This window comes from Centropristis striata, chromosome 7, assembly GCF_030273125.1.
Source record: "Centropristis striata isolate RG_2023a ecotype Rhode Island chromosome 7, C.striata_1.0, whole genome shotgun sequence".
Taxonomy (NCBI): domain Eukaryota; kingdom Metazoa; phylum Chordata; class Actinopteri; order Perciformes; family Serranidae; genus Centropristis; species Centropristis striata.
In genome coordinates, this window is record NC_081523.1 from 18,378,165 (window position 1) to 18,404,192 (window position 26,028).

The 26,028-nt window shown below is 39.0% G+C and overlaps 1 protein-coding gene across 1 annotated transcript in view; it reads right to left on the reverse strand.

Annotated features, from left to right (window-relative positions):
- Window positions 1–26,028, reverse strand: part of LOC131974369 (netrin receptor UNC5C-like) — a 204,740-nt gene continuing 178,712 nt past the window's right edge. Inside the window, exons 10-18 of the mRNA XM_059336650.1 lie at window positions 21,602–21,819; window positions 20,018–20,153; window positions 18,595–18,682; window positions 14,453–14,621; window positions 11,327–11,560; window positions 9,266–9,415; window positions 8,679–8,843; window positions 6,145–6,323; window positions 1–3,272 (exon numbers count right to left, since the gene is read on the reverse strand). Of these exons, the coding sequence (XP_059192633.1) occupies window positions 3,110–3,272; window positions 6,145–6,323; window positions 8,679–8,843; window positions 9,266–9,415; window positions 11,327–11,560; window positions 14,453–14,621; window positions 18,595–18,682; window positions 20,018–20,153; window positions 21,602–21,819 (1,502 nt within the window). The 3' untranslated portion in view covers window positions 1–3,109. The remainder of the gene's footprint in view (window positions 3,273–6,144; window positions 6,324–8,678; window positions 8,844–9,265; window positions 9,416–11,326; window positions 11,561–14,452; window positions 14,622–18,594; window positions 18,683–20,017; window positions 20,154–21,601; window positions 21,820–26,028) is intronic.

Genomic DNA, 26,028 nt, shown 5'->3' on the forward strand with positions numbered 1-26,028 from the left:
ATCAATGTCTCAAGGTTTTCTCCAGTGTGGACAGCTGAAAGATGAAATCTGTCATGAAGAGGTAAAGATCTGACCTTTTGTACTGGTGTTAACTCAGACTTTGCCTACTTAGTTTTCTTTACAGTATCCTCCTCAGTATCTCCTCTACATACCTGATGTTCAGTTTCATATGGCGTCTCTCCATAGTTCAGAGCAGAAATATCTTGACTCTAGTTTGTGAGTATTTTACATGTATTCCCTTTTGAAATGAATGTTCATGTTGTTCTTTACATGGTGAATAGATTTCATGTCCCCAGGGGCATCTGACAGCTATTCAAAAGCCACTAAAAATAAGGCTGTTTTTCTTCCCTCAAAGGCGGCTTTCTGGAGTTTCACCTTTTCCTCAGACACTGTTGACCCGAGTCTATGCATACATCTGAAAGCCAGCCCTGCTTCACAATGTTTTTCACCAAAGCACAAATATATTACACTTCATTTTACATACCCTTTAGTTGCTATCTTGACTTTTAGCTCTTAATTGCAACGTTTTCAACAAACGCACCATAAGTTGGAATGTTAGTTGCTGACAGAACATTGTTTTAGATAAAGGGCAACTAACTGATATGTTACACATTTCAACCCCCCATATAGTTCACACCTATAAAAACATTAAAATGGCAAAAAAACAAGTTAATGTAAAAACACAATAATGACCACTGAACAAAAAACAATTATGATAATAAAAGGTCATTAGAATGAAAATGATAATCATGTATTTACACGTTTCAGACGATCAAAAACTGTAAATGCTGTTATTCTTCAGAAGCCACTGGATGGTGCTAGTGACCATGATCAAGTCATGGAGGTGATCACAACTGAAATCACATGTGGCCTGACGGCAGACAACACAACTGACATCCTGTGATGACGAGACACTGAAAATATGACAGAAATATATATATATATATATGTAGGCTATATATATATTTTAGTAAATTAAAATATGATTGTTAAATCAGTATATTGTGTACATTTAGTAATGAATGATATCAGCTGTATTTAACTCACTATCACATCTATGGTAGCTTGTATATTACTGGATCTAAAAACACCTGTGTTTTCACTTTCAGCTCATCTCTTTTTGCCTTCCCCTCATTTTCTCTGAGTTGGACCCTGTCCAGAAACAAGCCCCGACAGTCTATCAGAGACACTCCTGTTATTGAGGTTGTGGTTAACCAAATGTGGTAGCCATGGCTGGAATTCCCCTCCCTGCATCTAGTCTGCATCTGCACTACAGCTTTGTCCAAACAACTTCTCTTTGGGAGGAAAGGAGCAGCACTGCACAAGATAAGCTTGATTTTATCTAACAGATGCACTTTTTTTTTTTTTGGCTGTTTTTTTAATTTTATTTTCTTGAACAAATATATATATACAATTTTAAAATGAGTAACTGACTCCATTAAAACAATCAAAAGGATACTGAGAATGAGAATGAATAGGTGACAGTCTGCATCTTTGCCCTGTTTATCTGTTTATCATAAGTGCAATCTTAAATATACCTCAAAACAGAAAGTCACACAAGTCTATCACAACCATATGGCTAAAAACAGAAAATTGAGATTTTACTTGCATCCATCAGGAGTGGAATCATCTTTGGATTTCAAAGGCACAAGTTAAAGGCAAATGGACGGCAAGTTCAGTTACCTTTGACTTTTAGACATCCTGTGACTTGGGGCCTGTTCAAATAAACAAGGGTTATGTTTGTTAGTCTGACTCATTTTCATTTGATTCAATTCTATAAAGAAAATTCAACATGATGACATGATCTGACATCTTTATTTTATTTACATACTTACTTGTTTTTTATTTCCTCTACAGCAACAACTGTAATAAAAGCAATTCCGCTCTGGGGATCAATAAAGTATTTCTGTTTCTGATTCTGAAAGAGAATGCAGAAAACTAGCCTTTAAGCTAACATACAAATACATTTTACATTTGTTCAAATGTTGATTTATGTACATTGTCCCTCTCCAAAAAGCAAAACTCAAGCTCAGTTTTTAGGACAACTTGCCAGGAACTATGTTGAATTTGCTGAATGAAATGAAGATGAGTCAGACTAACTGAAATAACCCTGCTTTATTTGGTAAAATTGTTTTATGGAACAGGTCCCTGAATGATTTAATATCTTCACACATTTTGGAGGAAAAAAACACAAATTTAAACATCACTTGTGATGTTAGCCAAATAAAAAGGAAAACTTGTTGTCTCTGGCTTGTTTCTGGTCAGGACCCTTTGATTGACAGTCACTGTGTAGCAAATCTGTTAGCCGGAAACGATCCACACATATGGACAGCAGAATACATAGAGCGTTCCCTAAGAAACGATATAAAGACAACAAACTGTACTGCCAAAAACACGTACAGCCAAGGCTTGCAAGAAGAAAAGTGAGGGATCACCTCTTTATCTCCCCTCTCATTATCTGTTCTCCATCCTGTTCATACTGAGGATCACCTACAGCTTCTTCCATCATTTTATGTTCACCTCCTTCCTCCCTGTTATAATCAGTTTAGCCTCTCCCTGTGTTTACTCACGTCTTACTAAAGAGTCTTGTCTCTGACTCAGCCCCTCCTTTTAGTCACTCTACCTTCTCCCACTCTTCTGTAATCAGTTCAGTTTCTCTCCCTTTATGATTCTATTTCATTCCTATAGAGGTTTTCAAGGTCAGAACCTCTATTGTTTCTTTTCTCTGTTTCTCTTTGTTCAATAGAAAGTAACAGCAAGAGAACAACTAGTGTTACACCAGACAAAGTCTTTTTTTTTTTTTAGGCGTGTGTATGTTCTGTTTGTTCCTGATAGATAGTTTGTGTTGTCGGTTGGGCCATGTCTCCTTCGGTCACACACACAACACTGCAACGTTGCTCAAATAAACGCACAAAGATACACAAACAGTTTCCAGCACCAGCTCGAGCATTTCTCGGCTGTCACCATGCCGGCATGATTGGCATGGTGTTTAACCAGTGCTTCGCTCACATCTAATTCGTTCATTGCCCTCGCTGCAGCATTGACCGTAGAGAATGTACGTGTAATCGTCTCCAGAGTTCTGTCATTGTCTGTTAACCATGTGGCTCCATCAGTGTTCTGTGGTCATGGAGGCAAAGTTACCATCATGACGACCCATCTCTTCCAGCACAGCGGCTAGTTCATTTAGGTCTCCGTCAGGAAAGTGCTGGGCCTCCCACAGGTCCAGGATCACACCTGTCGGACTGGACTTAGTGGCAAAGTAGTTCAGGTACCTGAGAGATCAGAGGGACAAAAAAAATATGGTCAATATTACATTATAGACCTGACAAAGTGAGAGTTTTTTAGAGATCCAATGTTTTGGTCCTGGTGTTTCGTCAGGCACCAAATTCACAATAAGAAAACAACAACTTTATACTTATGCCACAGGCTGTAGCAAACAAATCTTTTTTGAAAATCAAATTAGAAGGAAGAAATTATCGAAGCGTATACACATCTTAATCTTCAACAGGTGTGTTTACAAAGTACTATTCTGAAAATATTCAGAAAAAAGTTATGTGAAAAGTGAACAATTTCTACTTTCCCATATTGCAATGCAAGGGTAAAAAATTACCTCCTTTTATTTATTATGACCGAGTGGTCAACCCCACTGGTTTTGGCTGATTGTATAGAAGTCTATGAGTAAATGACCCTACATCTCACATGATTTATTACGCCAGTAAACATTTTCCTAATCAGTTTATGGTCCTAATTGCTAGTTTTAAGTCTTCTTCAATACAGCACCATGTTTATTTTATAAATTATGGTCCCATTTCAAGTAAAATTGATGATAAAGCAGGGTGTTCTACAGGTGGTGGCTACCTTATGATAGACAAATTGCTACTATGGTGACCTGTCAATCAGGATAGAGGCATAGTTTAGATACAAGATGGTACCAGCAAACATGGCTATGCATGAACTATAGGCTTCAAAAGTGAAGTCCACAAACCAATGGGCGACGTCACTCTGGCTATGTCCACTTCTTTTATACATTCTATGATTTTTGCTGGACATGACTTCTCTCTTCAGGACCTTTAATCTTGTTTAAATGTATTGAAAGCACCTTAAATCGGACAACAGCTATATAGAAACATCATTGATTAAGTCCTGAGTACCATATCACATAAAGTGTAATAAGTAAAGGACTTTGGACAAAATTAAATGTGGCAGGTGAATCCTGTATAGAAGATGTGCCATTCTGTATGTTCAGTTCAAACTGATATAAAAAAATAAATGCATTTTGAAGTTGCGTCAGAGCACAAATTGTGCCAACAAGTCCACAGGGAGAAGAGTTTTCAGAGGAACAGTAAATACTAAAGCTGTCGACAGTCAAGTACACAATGGTTGCAAGGGAAAAGTCTGACGCTGAGCCATCTGTGACAAAGATCTCAATGCTGCTTTAAAGTGAAAAAGCCATCAGATTTGAGTCCCATGGGGATAAAAATGAGACTTTCTGTTCCTCTGTAAATCCTGTGATTGTACTGTTGGCACACACTGGTACTGTTTAAACACAACCAGAGACGTGAACATCACTCCTGTGCTCCCTTCTCTCCGTCTCTGCTCCTGTAGTTTCTCCTCTTTTTTTTCTCAAAACATCCAATAAGCTATTTTCATCACTTTCTTTATTACTTTGTTTCTTTCCCCCTCACTTTCCGTCTTAGCCTCCATCTGTCTGCAGCATGTGATAAGGAGTGTCCTGCTGTTAAGTGAACTCAATAGCTGAGATCCACCTTTTTATGTTTGTGCGTGTGTTTCCATCATTTTCTCTACCAGTTGTCTCAGTGCAATAGATGTTCAGAATTATATATTTGTTTGCACATATCCGGTTTCACTGTTTATACACAAATAAAGTAATGTGAGGGGAGAAGGCTGTGACGGCAAAGCATGAGTCATACTTAAAACTCAAGCAGACATGATGTGGCAGTTAGTAGAGCAGAGAGGATAAAATTTAGTATTTCTGTGCTATCATGCTCCTTTTTGAAGAGTAGCTTTTAGCGGAAATGTGGAGGTAAACAACAATTTGGCTAGCCGTCCATTTTTCACCCACAGATCGGGAATATTTGGTGCCCAGACTAACAGACTACACCGTGAGCTGGCTGTCTGGAGGGACAATGAGGTGCACTTGTGCCCAATTATCCTCAGACACGCCGCTGGTAAATGAACCTCCAGACTGAATCATGCAGACACATCTGGGGACAGACATACTGAGAATGCTACCTGTGAGTCAGATGCAAACGGACAATTGCACCTTTCCGGTCTAGAGGCATGGGAGTTTACTTAAACTATACAGGGTTGCAGGATAAAAATAATGAAATAAGTTGAAACTGAGGGGATTTGTTCTGTAGTTTGGTTTAGTGTACAGTATTTAACCGCTTTTTCTGTGTTGAGTATTTTATGTTAATGCAACACATTATTGTAACTTTTTTTTGGCTTCCCAGCTAGTATAGTAGCATGCAGCAGCTGGGAGAGCTAGTGAATGAACAAGAGAAGAACAAGTTTATATGCTGATAGCTCCTAGGAAGTAAAATACTAAACTCAGTAGATGTTCTTGAGGTGTCAGTCTCCTTTGTCTTCTCTCAATATCCCCTTTCTGTTTATTCATTACTTAACATCCAACTCAAACATCAAAGTTATGCGACAGCAAACTAACATCAGGATGTCTGTGTTTTTACCTTGTGTGTGAAAATGTAATTTAAATGCTGGTGTGTTTTTTAACACAATATTGTTTTAATTTATCTAACTGCCACCATTCTCCAGTATACACAAATGGGAAGTTGTAAAGCACGGTTGTAACCAGTTATTTGTTTTTGAGGTAACTAACTATTATTACTGAAACTGTATTAATAATAATTTATTACACTCATAACTAGGGTAAGAAATAATATGACTGGGTTGTGTTATACTGCCTGGTTTGAAGTCACATTTGAATTCAGATAAACTGACTCAGGTTTTCCTTTTTTGTTGAAGTGGTGCCACCTTGATCAGCTGCCATCCTATTATAGAAGATTTGTTTTCTGACTGAATGATGTTCCAAACCAAGCAAAACGCCTGAGGACAACATAAAGGAAATAAATGATAAAAAACTTTGTGTGTGTGTGTGTGTGTCACCTGTCAAGGTTGAGTTTGTGAGCCAGCATCCTCCAGTCATTGCCTCTGGTCTGTGGTGCATCTAGACTGCCACACAGCTTCTGTCTGATGGATAAAGGAATGCGAAAGGCATTGGGTCCCACTAAGGTTGTGATATTACTGGCAGGGTCCATCAGGGACGTGTCTATGCACTGGACCTCCTGTAAAGACATCAAGAAATTAGGTGTCTGCATAGTGTTGTGTACCGTGTAAGGGAGAAAAGAGATGCATCTATGGGCGACACACTTAAAAACCCTGAGAGGAAAACATGGATCATATTGTGTGTGGCACCATGTGGCAACATTGGCAAAGTTAACTCCATCACATTTCTATGTCGGTCCTTCTGTCTCCTGTTGCTTTCAGTGTGACCAATTAGAAATAAGTCTCCTAATTAATACAAGAGTGAACCAAACATAAAGATCTGCTTGCAAGCACTCTCTCTCTGCTCTCGCTGTCGATGTCTGTCTCTTTCTAAACCTTCATCCCATTAATCTGCCACTCCTGGGCTGAAAGGAGGCAGCGGCCTAATGAATGTGGCTTGGCAGAGGGAAACAACAACTGCCACTGTTGATGTGAATGATTACTATTTACTGCGTCTACTTAGCCCCAATTTACAGCAGAAAGCTCTCTGCTGCTGGAGATTGGATGATTGATGCAAAGGGACATCTCTGTTTCTCTGCCGAAATAATAAATGCTTTAAACCTGCTTTACTTTTTATTGTTCAACATGTAGAACGCTGCCGGCTGGTTGAGGGTCTACAGCATTTTATTCAACGCATACACAAAGAGACTCACCGAAGATTGCTTTAGCTATTCAGCTCTAATTACCATAGTTGCCAAACATCCCATGTTGATCGTAGTAATTATTTCGTAAGACTACGTATGGCCTATTTAAAATGGATTACAACTGATCACTTCACAAAATATTTAATGTTGTGACAAAACTGTCATTGCCCAAATAGAAGTCCTAATTTTCATTGTGTACTGGTTACACAACCACAGCTCGTTTTGTTTTGTTTGTATTTGTCTGAAGGTATAATGAAGTAAGTAAACAATCACATTAGGGAGTGCAGGAGAAATGCAGCATAGGACATTTTACTCTCAGACACAAAGGCTCCACCTGCCGTACACAACTTCTTTAAGTGAACCTACACTTTTATGAATAAGAATTGATACGTGGAATGTATAAATAGAACCAGGCCAAATCTTAATACTTCTGAAGATATCTAACAATGGAAACTAAAATCAGCACTACAACAATTCCTGGCACCTGGCCTTATGTGTAAGAAAGAAGCCCTAACTTTGAATCTACAATATACTTTTTATGTTTGTGAGTACACTTTGCAAGTGATGTGACGTCATACAGTAGGTTCTTCCCATGTCCTGAAATGTGTGTTTTCATATGGAAAAGAAGCATTGTAACACTATGTTTGGTACTTATTGGAAGTGATTGTTCATAATTAAACATTTGAAATGAAGAATTGAGAAGTGACTTGATGCATTACATCCCTGTGTTCTACAGCAGATATTAGCAAATATTAGCTCACTACAGATATATCAGATGTGTCAATCTGATCCATGAAAGCACCAATGTGGTGCTGGAGGACATAATCTTTCTACCTGAGAACATTAAAAAGTGTTTTCAACTGAAAAATGTTCCCCTCAGTGTATATATTTGTCATAAAAACAAAAAACCTCACTTTATTAACTTTTGTATACCAGTATTGGCTTCAATAAACCAGCATCTGTCTGGCACTTTGACTTTACACAAACACTTAAATTAACAAATGAACCCACACACAAACACTATAGTGCTTTAGTCTGGACATGTTGACATAAAAGTGGTGCCAGGATGGCTCAGACAGCAGGATGTATCAGCTTTGTTAACTGGAGATACACTGAAACACTTATACAACTCAAACTCTTCTAGATTCACTACATACTAGGGACAAAATATGTGCTACCCCCCTGCTGCTGAAGCTGTTCCTCTATATGCAGTCAAAAATCAACTTATATGGTTAAACAAGGGTTAAAAAATTCTTAAGTGCAACGCTATCACCTGTGAACATCGTGGGAGAATTCAAAGCAGTGACATTTTAAAAGAACTCTCTGACCTTCGACCAAAACTGTTCACACGAACACAGACACACACACATTCAGGGACTTTGCGGTTACATGGACTAGAAAAATCAAAGACGAGTTATTCCACTCGTGTTATGTGACCTCTAGCCCCTGTATGAATGATTGAACAGAGTCACAGAACCATAGCAGGAGCCTTGACTGTCTGACAGATAAAGAAAAACTTGGTGACTTTCGGACCTTTAGTACGGGAATGTAGAAGTTGGCAGAAGGAGCCTCTCTCCCTTTCTCTCCCTTTCTCTCTCTGACTGTGTTCATCTCCTTTAGTATTCATCACTTTATCCCTCAGTATGTCCTCAGCCAGTCTTCTCCTACATACAGCAAATACCCAATAAACAGCATCTTAGTTTTGCTGTGTGTGTTTTTTTACACGCTTACCTCCTCCAGTGTGTTACTGAGCTGAAAGATCTGTCCTTCACCCTCCACCTGCCGTACACACAGTTTGCAGTTCAAATCTGTGGTGGCTGGGCTCAGTCTCTCCAGGGTGAAGGTACAGTGAAGAGTTCTCTGACTGCCACTCCACACCTGGTAGAATGGGATCTCCTAGAAAAAGCACAAGTCATAAGCATATTATTGATTTATTATCAGATTTCCAGGAAACTATGTTGCTTTTCTCAAAACATGGAATCTGGATGATCTTTTTCATTCTAAGTTTGTTTGCTTAAATGATTTCTCCGGACTCTGGCTGAGTAGCATGCCAGTACAAGTGAAAGACTGTTTAAGTGGAAGGATTTTTAATTTGAAATTACTTCAATTCATCAAGGATTTACTGCATTTACAGATAATCTGTTCACAGCAGAGGCATGTGAGAAAAACAAGAATTCAAGAAAACACGGGGTGAGTAACTGATAAAGAAATGGTTGTAGTAGTATGATAAACTGTGATATTTGCTGTGTCTAGGAAGATCACTAAAATATTGGGCACCTTGAAGTGCATATGGGTATGTATGTGCATATCCTTCTCACCTGATACTTTGCGATGAGTTTGCTCTTCCAGTGTGTGTGCGGCACGTCATGGATTGACAGTCTCAGATTGTGTGTGCTGTCTTTAAAGTTCAGGGTCTTTGGCTCATCCAGAAGCTTCCCTCCCATCTGGGTCTCCATCTGAAGAACCTCCTACACACACACACAAAAAAAAAAAAACCTGACTTCAAATTTCCTCCTTAACTTTGCTTCTATCTTGCTCAGTGAGCTATTCATTTTTCATACAGCATTAGAGGTGATAGATAGAAAGCCTTAAACTCATCTTGCATAATAACTGAAGACAATACTGCATTGAATGTTGCCGTAAAGTACACTGCACTATGAAACACTTGAAACATATGAAAGTTTTCATTAAGGTATCATCACAGAGCTCGGTAGTTGTATTCCCTGAATTTAAGCAAAGCTTAGCTCTGCTAACTGCACTCAGCTCTAAAGAAACATTAAGATGCTCAATAAAAACCTTGATTAATAATGCACCACCAGCCAAAGTACTGCTATTGTGAGATGTGGGAAATGAAGCATATCTTAAATATAAGATTAAATTACTTATACTGACATTAGAAGATGACTTCAATGCATTGTATTACTTATGAAAATAAAACCCAGGGAAGTAGTGTTGTACTGATTGTTTGATAAATTATTTTGCAGCCCATATTTGTCTTTTAATCACCTTCTCTTTGTGCTTGGCAAGACAATAATCAGGACTTTTCCTTGTGCACTCTGATTAAAGTCATAAGGATACTGTAACGACCACCTCACTCAGGACAGATTCAAAAGTGGATGCACTGCACTTAATGTGTTAAGATGTTATTAATTGAATCAAAATGAATCAGTCAATGTAAAACTAATACTGTCCATTTGATGGCTTTTTCCATTTTGCGAACCAAAGCAAGCAGCACATTTTACTTTGCTGTGCTGCAGCTATTTTAATAATACATTGCAAACAGTCCTGTGGGGATTTTGCTCATCCTTTTCAAATTGACTCCTGTATATCAAGTAAGCCCACATCAAGAGAGTCCTAACAACGTATCTGTGCCCTACAGATGCATAATGGGAAACACACACATTTGATAACATCAACATATTTACAGGCTCATGAATTGCACACATACACCTAAATGAATAAATGAACACACACAGACACACAAATAGTTTGCAATGGAAGAATAAGTTATTAGTATGACTTCTAATGCCTCCTACAACCTTTTCAAAATAATCAATTCCTCCTTCCCATCATCTTCCTACGCAGCAGCTCTACTGTAGATATACAGCAGAGACTTTCCCTTTGAAACGCAAACCGATCAATTATACTACACAAAGTCTCCATCATTAAAAAGTCCCCCTATGAACTTTGTTTTCATGCTACAATTGGCTGTTTGAAATGTTAAAACTGAGTGTGCGTGGATGTTTGCGTGTGCGTGTGCATGTCTATGTGCCACACTGACACTTGACTTATCATTGCATGCATAAATTACCAATGTTAATCTCCCATATCAGATGGTCCCTCCAGTGCTTTGAATGTGTTTAAATTCTAAAGCGTCGTTATTCTGACATTGGTTGACCCTGTTTTGTTTACCGCTTCTCAGCTCACTTCCAGAAGACTAGAGGTGAGAAAACTTCTATTTATGACTCTAGACAATCACTTCCATTCAAGCTATAATGTTTGTATTTCAAATGCAAATGACCAAGAACAGATTGTGCATGGGTGATCCAAGAGAGAATAAAACCCCTCACAGGAATAGAGAACACAATAAAATACTTGGCCTAAAATTTTATGCATTGATTTTTTACTTTTAAAGTTATTAAAGACATTGGAAAAGCAATCATGCTTATAGATACATATTGCATCTTGAATCACAGAATCATCCATCCATGGTACATGGATAGATGCCATCCAAGTGTCAGGAGATCCCTTGGCCTCCCCTACAGAACGGCATACATAAGTTTATGCGTGCTCATTCAGGTTAATGCAATATAAATGTATTAAAGCACAACTAAACAAAAGGACTATTGGGTTCAATGCATTTAGTTTCAATACTTTACCTTAAGTGCATCCTGTGTGTCGTCCAGACAATAGACCCTGATGTGATAGTCCAGAGTTGTGCAGGAGACGGGTCCGAAAACAGCCAGTTTGAGTCTCTTGGCGGCTGCCTTGCAGACTGACTGGCCCACCAGGCAGTAAGTCCCCAGTGTCTCTGTTAGGATGTGACATGCCTCCGAGTCCATCTGCACATAGCAGGGGGTGGTGAAGTTTTCCTCTCCCACTACAACGACATCCTGTAGGAGTCATACACACACAAAGTCACACACATTTTGAAACGTTGTGTCATGCTGGGTCTATGATGGGTGGCTGAGACTGGCATAGTGTAAATGTTCCATTTGAAGAGAGATCTAGGGCTTTATTTAAGACAGACAACCTTCAAAATCAATTCTCTATTTTCATTAACTGCTGTATTGTGTTAGTAAGTAGTTCTATTTTTTAATAAAATCTCTTGCAGCAGCAATGACTTGCTGCTTTCAAAGCACACTCGGTCTGTTTTACATTAAATCAGTGCCATAATTTCATAAATGTGACAACATATCTGTCTAAACAACATACAATCATCAACATATATGAACACAACATAACTTAGTGCTCGATAGAGAAAACAATTGTGTAGGTTTTGTTTAAACATTACACAACATTCAGGCACAATAATTCCAAATATAAAAATGTTATGGAATATAATTCAGTTCACTTTTCATGCATTCTGTATTGCCTTTCAATATGTATTCTGTTGTAGATTAATTTTCTTATTAAATGTTCTCTGCTGAGTCAACACATTTTTACTCTCCCATTCTCTTTTGTCAAGTCAAGAAACCTAGAGCAGACGGATCCATTAAGTATCATATATGCAAGTGACATGAGCTTTCAGATATGTCACTCCCTTCCAGCCAATCAGATGCCAACATGGTATTTTGTCCTTGAGATGCAGCCTCTGGAAGGGCACACCAGATTTATCTAATATGACTTCACTCCGAAGATAATGAGAATGATTTCACACAAAAATGCAATTTATAGCAATAATAACAATTATGTCTTTGCAATTAAATTGGTTCATGTTCATACAATCCATATGCAAACCAAAGCTTTTAAGAGGAAGAGTGGAAATGGGAAATGTTGAGTTCTGAGTTTACAAGGTGAGCCTCACTCCAGGTAATTTTCCCCTCTTTATTTGGGAACAGCCTTTATTTGCCCGTGCAGACTGCTTTTAGTGAGACCTGGGCATTATTTGAATACTGGCTTTATTTGAGAATTTACGGGGATTAAGCCACATTCTCTCTGTTAACATAACAGACACAACTGGACCTGCAGTTGGAGCCATTTTCACTAATGCAAACAACTCCTGAATAATCAGGCTGTGCTTTCTAAGTGACATTCCTCTGTTGCTATAAACAGGTATTTTTCCATGCAGCGCCATTACTGATGCATGCAGAGCTGTGTTAACTTTACAGAAATCATTGTTAAGCAAAAGAAAGCCCAACTGCAAATGTTGAGTTTGAACAATGTTGTCTTGTGGATCTTTTTAATAAGGCAATAAACAGTTTGTGACTTCTCTTGTTAGTCCAGTAATTCATCTTCGAAAAACAGTTATTGGATTTCTGATATACCACACTGCAGAATCCTTTATTTGTGTCGAGACACTTTATTGAAATGTAAAATCATGTCTGGGTTGTACATATGACTTCTGAAAGTAAATCAAGGAGGATGACAACACTTGTTTGTAGCTGCTGTCTGTGACGTGTGTCCAATCCCACTGTGATTATCTGCTGGCGGTTGCTCATATCATTTCTACAGCTCTCTGTCACAGTTGGAGTTATGGCAAATCCATATGGCTCTTCGGGTTGAGCGAGGATGCACTGGCTCTTTTCATATAATTACCGACTCTTCGATTAGCTGTGCACATATATGTTTATGTGTTTGACTGTGAGTAATTATGTGTGCATGTCCCTGCAGCATGGTTCTGTTCTACAAACACGTGTGATACAAATATTGAGTTCTGAACTACAGTTCATGGGGAGCCGTGTTCCTACAGATGAGCACGCTGAATCAATACAAAGAGGTAGGAAAGCAATATGGTATGAATCTGTTATTACTGGTAATCACAACCGTGGCTTCTCCCCCCTGATGTGAGGGGAATTCAATTACCTTCTTCTCCCTGTTTTGGGGAAAACTTTCAGATGGGAAATGGATGTGCTACTGCAATAAGAGAAAAACAAATCGACTTCCTGATGAAATTCCACTTTTCATTTTTCTCGTCTTTACCCACTCTGCACCCAACCCCTTCTGTCTGTCTCTCTCTTCCTCTCTCACTCGCACATACACGCACAAAGACACACACACAGAATCTTATGCATGGCTAATTGTGCAGAGACATTGTGTTGAGCTGTGATAAGCAACAGAAGACAGCATACGGGGGCCTTGTAGACACAGTGATGCTGCAAGACAGCCTTATCACCCACACCCACACACAAGGAAACACACACGCACGCACACACACAAGAAACAGACAAACACGCATACATACGCAGTCACGCACACACAGAAGCAGATTGCTGAGGTAGAGACTTCATGCTGAGGGACACGGGAGGAGGGAGAGAGAGAAGGGTAGAAAAAAAGGAGGGATAGAAACATAAGAAGAAAGATGAGAGAAGAGGAGGATGGCAGGAGCATAACAAATTGCTTCTGATAGGAGTCTTCAACCCCCTGCTTGTCTACTAGCCTGTAGGCACTTCGTGTTTACTGAATTTTCTCTCCTTTCCTTTCTTTTCCTCTCCCTCCTTCACTGCATGTGTGTATGTTCAATGCAGGCTATTCTTCTGGGAGAAGACGATGTGTGCATGCATGTGTGCACATGCTGTTTGAGTCACACTGTACACATAACTGTGTATTAATGATTTCTCTGTACAGGTGCATGTTTATTTTGTGGAAAATACATTATGTGCAAACTTCTTTATGTTTTCATTATTAAGGTGCTGTATGTGTACACGTTTGTGCATCTCATTTGTCACTATTTGCTGGAAACAAAGTGACAGCTTTTCTCTCTGAAGGTTTAAAATTAAAAGTTGCACATTTTAACTCACTGAAAAAAAGCAACAAACACAAAAGATGCACTGTTGAACAATCACCTCCCACTCTCCCATGGCCAGTTGGTTCTTCAGCTGTATGAGCCAGTCTTCCTGGACATTGTCAGCACAGTGGTGGATGGTGAGGATCACTGGTCTGGTCAGCAGGGCTCCTGGAGGTCCACAACTCACCACTGGGCTCAGCACTGTCTGGATGTCCTCCACCGGGGGTCTGGAAAAGACAGATAACACAGAGGTGAGATGATTCTTTAGAAAAAACGACAGGAGGGCTGCACTGTTGGCTACCAGTCAGTGGGAGCATCAACTGCAGAAAGCTGTATTGATTTCACTTCTGGTCTATTTTTTTAATAATGTTCATATATGGAAAAATGCAGCGGGCATGATAAAAAAGAGAGGTGGGCAGATAGGTTTGAGTAAGATAGACTTGCTTAGAGAATGTGAGAATATCAGGGAATAAAGCAGATCAGAGCAGAGGAGCACAGAAATTCAATCAGAGGATGATTAGTGTAGTCAGCAGGGCTGCAGCTGGGCCTCAGCTGGAGTCAGTAGTTCACAGCTCCTGGGCAGTAAATAAATGACTACTGGTTACAGGCTCTACTGCTTTTTACAGTAAATTAAAACCCTTTCAAACTAATGTGTGCCACAGCACAGAAACAGAACACTGCAGGTCCTAATGTGAATAATTATGAGATAATATGTAGTTGGTGGTGGAATGAAATTAAGTATTGTACTTAAGTACACATTTTTACCTCAAGTAAAGAAGTTGAGTATTTCTCTTTGATGCAACTTTATACTTTTACGCAATACATCTCAGAAGTAAATAATGAACATGTAGCTTTAGTGCATGTGCATGAGCTTTGGTTACTTTTTAGAGGGATATTTACTTATGCATACAATTTCATAAAATGTCAAGTGAAAATCATGTTTCAACAGATTTGTCGGAATTTGAATGTTTCTGATAAACTTAACAATGAAATGTTCCTTCATGTGTTCTCCTATTTCTTCTTAGGTAAATAAACTATTGAAAAGCCTCTTGGATCAGCTGGAAAAAGCATCATCACAAATCTGAAACCAGGGTTCTCTTTCTCACAAAAAGTTGACATGGTTCCGACAGGACAATCATATAATGATCTTATTGAATATGATGCACTGCTGCTGATTAAACTTCTTAACAGCATATAAAGGAGTTACAACAGGCACAAACATAAACATCTACATCAGTAAAATGCACACATGCAGTAGTGATATTACTAAAAATCATACAAAATAGTAAAACACAGAGGAAACATTTTACTGCACAATGAACACTTTTACTTATCGTGCATCAGCTTAAGTACATTGTGCTGATAATACATGCTTTTTACATACTTTAATTTAGGTAAGGCTTTGTAGCAGGACTGTTACTTGTAGTTCAGTATTTTCAGTATTTGTGCTTATACTCAAGTAAAAGATCTGAATACTTTTTCCATCACTCTACACAGTGATTACCATCTATTATTTATTAGCATTCTTTCATTAGTAGATTAGTAGATGGAAAGGTAACCCCACATTCTTTAACAATAGATAAACATCTAAACAGATATTAAAATGTTTGTATTCTCCTGTGTAATCCATTATCCAGTCATTTTCTTGCCTCATGTTGCTGGAGATATTTATTGACTGGGAGACAGAGGAGATGGATCTTAATTTTAACAGCTTTTTTTTTCAGCAGACCTTGTGTCGGGGGGGGGGGACTAATCCTTAGCAGTATTATTGATTCAACGGTTGGAGCTCATTATTGACTCCTGATGGGTTCACATGGGTAGCAGAAGCTAACAAATAAAAACAGTAAGACTCAAACTATAACAGCACCCTCTGACTTACTAATGCAGGGGTCACCCCTTAATGAATTAGAGTGTTATTGATTTGGAACATTGTGTATCTCCATCATACAAATAAAGAGAAAGCAGGAAAACAGACACCTTGCTTTCTCAATGAGATAAACCACACGATTCTGGCTTGCCAACTGTTGTAGAGGCAAGTCAATGTAGCTATGTGATTTTGCTAGCCAGCTATTGACTGAGAGGAGGCAGAGGACAGACTAGAGGTTTGACTCTTAGAAATACTGTAGCGCACTGCAGGGGGCCTAATTCTTATTGACTTCTATTGATCGGGGAGAAGCCAGACTGGATGCATGGGATGGAATACATGAACAAACTGTAATAGGTGTTCTAAAGCTCATGTCTTGTAGGGGCTTTAAAGAGTTAGTTCATCCAAATTATTAAAGAACACATTTCCTCACTTACCACTTGTATTGGTATTAACCCATGTAGTTACTACTACTGGTTTTATTTGCCCAGTTGTTAGACTTTCTGAACATTTTGCCAGCACACTACAGTGACAGTGAACTGATTTTATTTTTGGGTTGTGAGAATTGTTTGGCTTTACAGACGGATTTCACATTCATCATTAGCTGCTGATAGAAATGTTTCAGCTGTTTGTGCAAAAAAGATAAAACACAGACATACTGAACAGAACAACTCATCAGGATACATACTGACTCTATCCAATAAAATAATCTCTCTCTCTTTGAAGTTAACGGTATAAAACTAAAAAAGTGCACTCAGTATAACGGCAGGTGTGCCTCCCTGTCCCCTAACAAATGAATGAATAGCTGAATCTCACTCAACTGTCCTTGCCCCGTACTGTTTTGTTAATCTTCCCCCCTTCCGTTGGATTTCTGGCCATTACCGCCCACTCCCGCAGTGTTTGTGTATTCTTCTGCCACCTGCCCCCACAGAGAGTGTGTGTGTGTGTGTGTGTGTGTGTGTGTGTTTGTGTGTGAACTACTGCCCACGTCCACAAACATTTCGCTTGCTCCCTCCCCCACAGCAAAGTTAAAACTGACCACTCCCGCAACATTTTTGTTGTCCTACAGGATCAGCTCCTTTACTGCAAGATGGTGGCGAAGATAACAATGGTTTATTAATCTTTTATTATGTCTAACTTTAAAACTTATCAGGTATGAAATTAATCTGTACAGGCAAAATGTGGCCAGATTAGGTAAGACTGGGTAACAGTTTTTCTTAAAAACTTTGAATCAACCATGAAGGTTCTTGCAGCCTTTAATGTGCACAACACAATATGAGCCTGGGTGGTCCAGTAGTATGAGAGATTAGCTGTCAAAAGTTGTGGACAGACAGATTGATAGATACATGCATGCATGATCGAATGCATGATCTCCTCTTGGCTTAGGCCTGGCAGAGATAGAGACGTATATTTTTATTTTCCTTTTGCATGCACATGCATTCACAGTGGTGCCATACTTTAAGTATTTTTTGGGGGCCAGGTCACTTTAAGATAGACTGGTGATAATTTCCCCAGATGTGCATGGATGAGAATTGAACACAGCAGCTGCATTATTGACATTTTCTCCCTTGTCTCTCTCATGTCCCACAGAGAGCTTTACCTCACTCATGCACAGGGTTTGGGAGTAAAGGATTATAGTACATGTAACAGGATTACAGTAATCCCAAAAATAACCACTAATCTGTTAGTTACTGTGGAAACAGCAATCTCTTTGCATATGCTGTCAAAAGCTTGGTGTTTGTTTTTTGGATCTATAACAGGGCATGAAGTGAGCAAAAAGCTGTTGTCGCACTGCAGTCAACATTAGTTTCACACATCTTAAAATAATGGCTGTAAGTGCTATTACCCAATGTAGAGCCCATGATTCTAAAATGTAGAAAACACTGATTAAATTCTGTGGATTACTGTGCAGATTATAATGTTAAGTAGGTAATAATTAATGTGTAAAAAATTCTCTCATAATCTTCTCAACTTTAATCCTGTCACTTATAGAGGAAATCTGTGGTATTAACTGACCTCATCTAAATGAATCACTAGAGGAAAATGTGGGCATAGATGCGCCATATACTATAAATAATACTGATTCATCCACTTCTGTGCATCCTAAGCCCATGTCACACTGTGAAAGCCTCCCTACGCAGTCATACAAACAGGTCTGAGAAGCCAGCGCCCAGGAGAGAGACAGAGAAGTGTAGACAAAGAAAAACAAAGAAACAAAAAGAACAGAGGGAGACGCAGAGATGAAGAGAAAAAAAATGGGGACAACAGGGAACAACACAGAGAAACACAAACACCAAAGAGAGGAAAAGTGAGGGAAAAATGGAGACAAAACTTACCTCAAGCTGTCCTTCCTGTGCACAGTCACATACATCTCGTACACCCTGCCCTGAGGAACAGCACCCGCTGGAACCAACAAACTCACACCTGCAGGAAGAAGGACAGAGGAAGCAGGATGGATAGAGGCAGAAATATGGGTTTCATCACTGGATTTATTAATTTCACCATGCACAACTGAATTATTGAATGTGTAACCCATTATCACTTTATCATTATGATTAATTATTGAATAATCATTTTTAAAGCCAACCCGTGTAAAACTTTCTCTTAAATATATCATCAAGTGAATTGTGCTGGGATGTTTTATAGCTTCTGAGAGCAGCTTCCTATCAGCGGGTTACATTATTCATTATTTCTGCCTGCCCACTGCTTTTAAATCCTAACATAAGTCTACTGAAAGTTTTTTTTTTCTTACTTTTTTTTTAAACCTGAGAAGCTGGAGATGATCCCAAGGCTGTTTTTTGTATTATGTTGACTATGCAGTATTAGCTCTGCACTCATGATGTGGTCAGCTTTTAGTGCAGGAGATGGGTTTGATCTTCTTTAAAACTCTGACACTTCTTTTTAGTCAGGATTTACTTAAATGCATTCTATAGCTTTCAATATAATGCAATGCATTATGCATTTATTTATTTATTTAATCACCAATCTGAGTCCTGTCTAAAGAGTGTCAAAAAAAGTGTACAGTGAGGCCAAAGCTGAAGTGCTTTAAACCTGCATTCTTTCTAATAACCAGCAGGAGGCGACCACTTTGGTTGCAAAGAAGTCTGATTGTATAGAAGTCTATGAGAAATGACCCTACTCACTTAATTTATGACCTCAGTAAACATTTTCAGAATGAGTTTCTGATCTCAATAGCTAGTTAAAGTAGTAAAGTAGGTATTAAAATAGAAGATAAAGCAAGGTATAATTTAAGCCAGCGCAACATTGTTATTGACAGGCTGCTGCCATGGGGTAATGTGCGTTTTTATTTTAGACCTTTAACCTTTTCAAAGTGTATTTTGATTTATTTATTTTAAAGTTATAACTAACATTTTGGATGCTGAAAATACACTAAGGAATTGGCTTTTCATTTTTCTGGTAAGAACATTTTGTTTTAGGCTTGTTAAATTAGCATCCAAATAAATATCATGGTTGCAACCTTGCCTTCCGAGTTAGCTAGCTAGCATTAGCTGGTAATTATATACCCATCACTTCTCCCACGCTCCAACCTCTTGTCAAGATAAGATAATTTCTCGCTCCAAAAAAAGAAAAAAAGCAACTCAAGGCTTCAAAAAGGTAAGCAAGGTAGTGGGTGAGATCACAGTGGCTACCTCCACTTTTTATCCTGAACAGACAGTAAGAAATCACTATGGTTACCACATAATCATGAGATGGTAACCAGATGTATGATCAGCTGTGAGGTGTGTGTAGAAAATTCACCAGAGTTGGGTACGATGAGGTGTCCTCCCTGGTTGTTGAAGGATCCGTGAGCAGTACAGGAAGGATCTCGTGTTCGGGCCAAGCTCTGATTGCGAAGGTTCATGGTGTCACTGTTATCCAACAGAGACTGAGTTACCTAGAAATCAAAAGACAACAGTCAGAGTGATAATAACAAGAATGACAACTAGACATAACATAACACATGCTGTAACAGACAGCACTGGGTATGAAACTGTTCAGCAGAGACTTGATAAACTGGAAGTCTGAAGGTCTTAAATGGTAAATAAAACATACTGATAAATCAATGTCTTGTTTGGCTGAGCAGTACAGTTATCAAGCAGAGGTGTTCACCTTAGAAAGCAAACTTTATTTTTTACTTTAATGCTGTTGCACCTCTATGACACGAGAAGAATCTGAAGGGATGTGAAAAATGCTTGGGACTGTATACAGTTTTTAGTAATTGGGTTAGTGAAAACGCAGTCAATGTCATGTCAGTGTTTGGTTGCATTATTGTGCTAAGTTAGACCAATAATGTGGGCAGGCATTGATCATAGTTATACACTGTACACCACAGTGCATACCCTTGCATAAAAGGGAGCAGCACCCATGCTCTGTGTAGGCTGAAAGATGATAAAAGAAAGAAAATGTATTCTGAAGTCAAAAGTTCAAGGAAGTCCAGAGAAGTTAAATCCAATCTGTGGTTGGAAGGTCATTGTAGTTTTAGTTTTGTCTGGCTGGTTGCCATTGAAGGAGGAATCCGTTAATGCTGCTCTTTCCTCTAAAATTTTACTGCATTCATCAAGATGGTTTCATGTTTTCCTGGTAACCATTAACTAAAATGCTACAGGGACTATCTGCATCTGCCTGGAAGCACTGCCATAGGGCTGCGCTGGCAGGCAGCGAGAAGAGGGCGGATTTACAATGCGGCCATGAAACCACCTTAGGGTAAGTGGTAAAATATGACCTGCTTTGCATTTTCCTTTCAAAATGTCCACTGTGAGATGTAAAATAAGGACTTAACATTCAGTAGTTTACCCCACTACATCACACAAAGCTGACAAGAACATGCTTCAGTGTGTTAAAGACAGACATCAGGCCAAAGCAAATATGAAAATCCTCAAATTAGCGAGGCATTCAGAGGTCCAAAAGTCTGTAATTAAAAAAGCCATAATGACAAGAGAAAATCATCAAAAACGTCCCACTGATATGTAGAGCTCAAGGATGAGGAGTTCAGCTCTCATACTGCCTCAAGACAGGTGCAGTGATGAAATGGAGCAGTTTCATCTGTACTTGTGACAACTGACTCTGGTATGCATACCATGTAGTTGACAGAGTAGAGGGAGGAAACTGGGGCACTGAGCTGCATGTATACTAATGGTGTTTGCCTTTGTATTTATGTGACTGGGAATACATAGCTGTCATGTTTCAATACTTCTCACTATACTTCTGCAGTGTTTCCTCACTTCAGGAGGAGATATTTTAAAATCCTTCTGCGTTCATACAGAACATTTTACAGTCAAAATCATCATAGAAGGGGATGAAAGATATTAGACATTAGATTGAGGGAAAGGATAATTATATTACCTTAGGAGACAGCTTGGATGTGAAGTCTCCTCCGAGGTCGTCCTGTGGTGTGACTAGACCAGAAGAGTTGTAGACTTTGATCTTCAAGTTGGGAAGAGGGTCCAGGAGAGGAGAGTTGGTCATTGGGATTTTATCGGAAACATCGTGGAGAGCATACACCGGACCACGATACATGGCAGCTGCATTTGTCAAGTCAGGAGGAGCTGTCAGTAGATCAGCTAGAGGGATAGAGTGAAAGAGAGAGAAGGGGAGAATGAGAAGGGGCAGATGAAGGGAAGATTAATGGGAGGACATTTCTCCAAGAATGCCTGATTGTTCAGCAATGGTGTGTGAGACGGAAAGGGAATGTAAAGGGTGAAGCTGCTTTATGTCCTCAACAGTATTAACTGCAACACATGGCTGCAGTATGGCACAGATGTGGGGAACTTGTAGATCAGTGAGCAGGAATAAGGGGAGTAAGACCAGAGCAGGCAAGGCTGCTGATAAGGTATCAGTGTCTGGCATGATACATTGCAGTCCACAGGGCCGTGACCTGGACCAGGGAATAGTCATGGCTGCTGCACCGAGAGAGAGAGAGAGAGAGAGAGAGAGAGAGAGAGAGAGAGAGAGAGAGAGAGAGAAGAGAGAGAGAGAGAGAGAGAGAGTGAGAGAGAGAGAGAGAGAGAGAGAGAGAGAGAGAGAGAGAGAGAGAGAGAGAGAGAGAGAGAGAGAGAGAGAGAGAGAGTGAGAGAGAGAGAGAGAGAGAGAGCACCAAGGCTGTGCAAAGGTTATGATGTTATGAATTTTGAATTTTTTTATTTTATTTTAACTTTTTAATTTAATTTAAGCATAGTTTTCAGAACACATTTTCTAGCTTCAGTTTCTAAAGTTTAGTTTCACTTTATTATTTTATTCTTGTTTTTGCAGCATGTTTGTGCAGCAAAAACCTTAAGACCAGAAGTCACCACGGATTTTGCAATTATGTCGAAAATAGCTTGACCTAGAGTCAAAATTCTTCATCATTTTATTTTCTCAATTCTTCTGTATCCAATCCATTGGCCCTCTGCTCTTAAAATGTCATATTTTGTGAAAAGTTTGCCTAACTGCAACCTACGGTCGGCCAAAAAATGATCTCTACCTCCATAAATATTGTAATATACACATTATATTATTTTTTACAGCTTGTTTTCATTTTAGTTGTTATTTTTGGATAATGCCCCTAAACTGTACACTAAACTAAACTTACTTTAGACTGTATAACAATATTATACTCTATAACAGTATTGCATCATGTCATCCGTTAAGGTGTCAGCGACTGACTTCACCCAGACAATCAAAGAAGCTGTCACACTTTAATCACATCACTGTCTATTTACAATTCTGACTGACAAACCTGCTGTGAACATTTACCACAAAGGATGACGTGTTAATTGACAGTGATAATTATTAAGAGTGAACTGTTTCATGCTCAGTTAATTAACACTCATTCTGTTATGCTGTGTTTTTCATATTATACTATCATTCTGTAATAGAAGTTGTATTATTATTATATTATTATTATTATTATTATTATTATTATTTCGAAGAGAACAAGCAGGATAATATACTATATACAATGTGCAATATTTAAGAAAAATCAGTAGGCAATATTGTCAAAAGCATCTACATTTTCTCAATACTTTGAAAAGAATTGAATCACCCACTGATAAACTAAATAAAACTCTCCCCGACGCTCGGTCAGATATGATTTACTATAGTGGACTACAGCGTTTACAGTGTTTCAGTCTGTGTATCCTGATGTGTTATGCTGCTCTTTCTGGAGTTGTCACAGCTGACGCGGACGGTGGAAACTTTTCATGTGCTGCAAGCCATCACTCGAGCACCCCACTTACACACATGCATATGAGTGCCATCATGAATAAAACACATCTGCAATGTAAAACACAGGCACTACAAAAGCACTCACACATGCAAACATGTGTCTCGCATATCAACCACACAACACATACACTGTACTGTACACGCTCATACACGCAAACACCACAAACACACGTCAGTTACAGTATATGGGAATTACATGACGCCAGCAGGGATGGATAGGTAAGACTCTCTGAGACTCCCCTTTGTGTTTATCATGAAAAGGTGAGCATTAGCCAGGGGGCAACTGCAGGAGCATACTGATTGCTAATTAGCACAGTATGCTAATCATGTACATGCAGTATTCAAGCATTGTTTACTGTGTGTTGATTTAAGTTTTAAAATGCAACTAGTAAATTCTACCTTCAGCATTATCTCTGTTTTGTTTTACTTTAAAAATTAAAATTAAAAGCCTTTTTGCAGTCAAATTATTAGCACTGCTTTAACAACAGCCTGTCTTTGACAACGTAAGCCTTGCCTCCTTCTGAGTAACTGGAGAAATGCTGCAGCCATGTGCTACCAATTGTGATATAAATACATTTGGCAAATCAACAAACAGTAAATAAAAAATGAGGATTTACTTCACCCGAGTAAATCAAGTGAATGTGACCCCCATAAGACATCAAGATCTGTCCCTCTTGTAGCTACTTTTGTTCAGCTATCTTGTCACAATCCTATTTAGTTAGTAAGAAAAAGCACAAAGTGTATTTCTACATAAAGAACTCTTTGCCATCAGAAAACGCCACAAATAACCAAGATTTAGATTTGGAATTAGGAACACACGAGTGACAGTTACCTACTGAGAACAATTCCAGATTTGTTCGCACCAGGATCCTCTAGCTCTCTTATTATTTGGGCATAAAGCCTGAAATTCTCTCATTCCCAAGCACATCCATTCTAATTTTAAAATTTCTCATTATCACCCCCCCACACCATCGCCACACAAACACACACATACATCTGTCACCTATCACTCCCTTCCTCTCTCAACCAGTCTGTTTACCCTTAAAGCCAGCGGGTATTCCTGCCAAATCATCCCTGCTGAAATTTAATTAACAACTAAGGAAAGCCACAGAGAGAGAGCGAGAGAGAGAGAGAGAGAGAGAGAGAGAGAGAGAGAGAGAGAGAGAGAGAGAGAGAGAGAGAGAGAGAGAGAGAAAGAGAAAGAGAAAGAGAGATGCGGGGACATAATTCTTCATTAATACTAATCGTAGATGGTCCCTCGACGCAGAGTGACAGGCATCCTAATGCTTTGCTGATAAAATGTCACCCAATCTCTGCTCATGTGAAGACATTCGCCCTTGTACACACATGGACATGCCTATGTTTTGCACGTATACACTCACACATACATAATTATTTTAGCTCACTGTTTACCAATTTGCGTTGCATCCTTTCTGACCTCACATTCCTGTTTTTACTGTATACCCTGATTTTAATTTTAATCACCGACCCACAATTGAACACATAACCACATATCATGAACTACTGAAGTATCCTGTTAAAGGTGTTTAGAGGTGAAATTGTAGTTTCTCAATATCACTTAAGTTGATTAACAAAACTAATCTGTGTTGTTGAGATGTAACATCTTTCTTATTGACCAAATTGAGACTGTCAGGTACTATTAAATATGATAAGTGCCAGTATTAACATCTGTTTTGTCATTATCACTATTTTAAGCAATCTAATTTACAGTTTTTCTTTAAAAATTAATTTAAAAAAAAAAATGTATGGGCATGCATGTTTGTTATGTGCTTGCTGCCAACATGGATGAATTCCTGACTTCTTGAAATAAAGATAGTTAAAAGGAAGAAGTTCATGACATCACATTCAACCTCATTCTCTGACTAATCTTGACATTTCCAGTAAGCCATCAAATGCATGCACACAGTGTGTGTGTGTGTGTGTGTGTGTGTGTGTATGCTTCTTGTTGTCTTATCCATTTCCCAAAGACAGAGAGGAAGAAATGACAATGCAGACAGAGGAGAGTGAAAGATGGCTCCACTTTAACAGGAAGACAAACAGGGAGGGAGTGTCTGTTGCGGTAGGAGTCACTGTGACGGGAGAGAGACGGAGACATGGTGAGGGAAAGACAGAGACATGGAGACGGAGAGGGGAGGATATGGATAAACAGGAAATGTGATTGGCCTCAATGTGCAGATGGGAAAAGAGGGGAAAAAAGAGGCAGACAGAAGAAGAATGACAGAGAGAGACTCCCTGATGGAAGAGAGTGGTCTCTCGAAGAGACAGAGATTAATCCAAAGCAGCAAAGATTGACAGCCGGAGGCGGAGGAGAGAAACAAAATGATGCTGTAGCATGAAAGCCTCAAAGAGGATGGAGCAGGTACAGTTATTTCTGTGGAGGCATGATCACATCTGGTGTTCTGTATCCACCTATCGACCTATGTTTCTGTCCATATCCATTGGCCTGATTGATCTTTGATCATTGTGCACATTATGTGTCATGTTAATGCATTTAATCTGTAGTCCTTTCTTTCAGAGAGTGTAAGAAAGAGGCACTTAGTGTACAC